This window comes from Sinocyclocheilus rhinocerous, unplaced genomic scaffold (assembly GCF_001515625.1).
Source record: "Sinocyclocheilus rhinocerous isolate Xijiao unplaced genomic scaffold, SAMN03320098_v1.1 scaffold513, whole genome shotgun sequence".
NCBI lineage: Eukaryota > Metazoa > Chordata > Actinopteri > Cypriniformes > Cyprinidae > Sinocyclocheilus > Sinocyclocheilus rhinocerous.
In genome coordinates this window covers 1-982 of record NW_015656019.1, presented here as the reverse complement: position 1 = coordinate 982, position 982 = coordinate 1, and the positions used below count along the sequence as shown (strand labels likewise).

At 45.8% G+C, this 982-nt stretch overlaps 1 protein-coding gene across 1 annotated transcript in view; it reads right to left on the bottom strand.

Moving 5' to 3' along the window:
* The window catches only part of LOC107719202 (TATA-binding protein-associated factor 172-like), a 16,700-nt gene extending 15,732 nt beyond the window's left edge, over positions 1 to 968 (bottom strand). The window contains exon 1 of the mRNA XM_016526573.1: positions 873 to 968. Within this exon, the coding sequence (XP_016382059.1) occupies positions 873 to 968 (96 nt within the window). The remainder of the gene's footprint in view (positions 1 to 872) is intronic.
* Between the last annotated feature and the right edge of the window lie 14 nt (positions 969 to 982).

Sequence of the window (982 nt, the reverse complement as noted above, 5' to 3'; positions counted from 1 at the left end):
CGGCCTCGTTTCGCTTCGACGGCTTTCAGCCTCACCCTGCTTCATTCTACTACGTTAATAAATCATTAGCTCATCCATGAACATGATTTCTGCCCGAGTCCCGTCGGATTGCATCGGCTGTGCGGATGAAGACGACAACTCCCATGATTCCACACTCAGTCATGGCGTCATCAAACTACGCCTTTGCCTCTGTTTATTTTGAATACGCGCCCTCTAGCGGCGAAAATTACATATTGTGCCTTTAGGTGTGTTCAACTTAAAGCGTGTACAGCTTTAATGCCAACTGCTGGACTAAGTGCGCTCATTCTTGCGTGTACATATAATTTTATTTTCACCACCTGCAAACTCACAAGGAGCTCATAAAAGGCACTTTACCTCATCGTTGCTCCACGTTTTCCCTCTGCTCATTTTGTTTTGGTTACACCGCGTCGTCAAATCATGTCGAATAGCGTCATATCTAGTACTTCCTGTTTTTGGTTCGTTTAGAAGTATTTGGTCCGTCGCATCTTGTCATTACTTCCTGTTTTTGGTTCGTTTAGAAGTATTTGGTCCGTGTTGCGTTCATATATCATTCGAACCGCACCAGAGTTTGTTTGGAAGCAGACTGAGACCCATCTTTTTAGCGGTGTCGGTCCGCTTGTTTGGTGCGCACCAGGGTTCGGATGGCAGCGTTCACACTTATTCAAATGAACCGCACTAACAGAGCAATCGCACCAGGGTTCGTTTTAATCGAACCAAACATGGCAAGTGTGAACGCACCCTTACATGCAAGTACAGGTTCAAAAGTCAGTCTTGTTCAACCACTAGGGGGCAACAGGGCTACAGATGTTAATAGACTGAAGAATTCAGAAGTTGAGAGATATATGACAAACCTCATCTGACACAAAGTCTCCAAACCTGTCCAGAGCAAAGACGCACAAAAGCCGGATGACCAAGTCCTCCAGCCACTCCTGGTGTTGTCGCTCCATCTGAGAATGTAGAA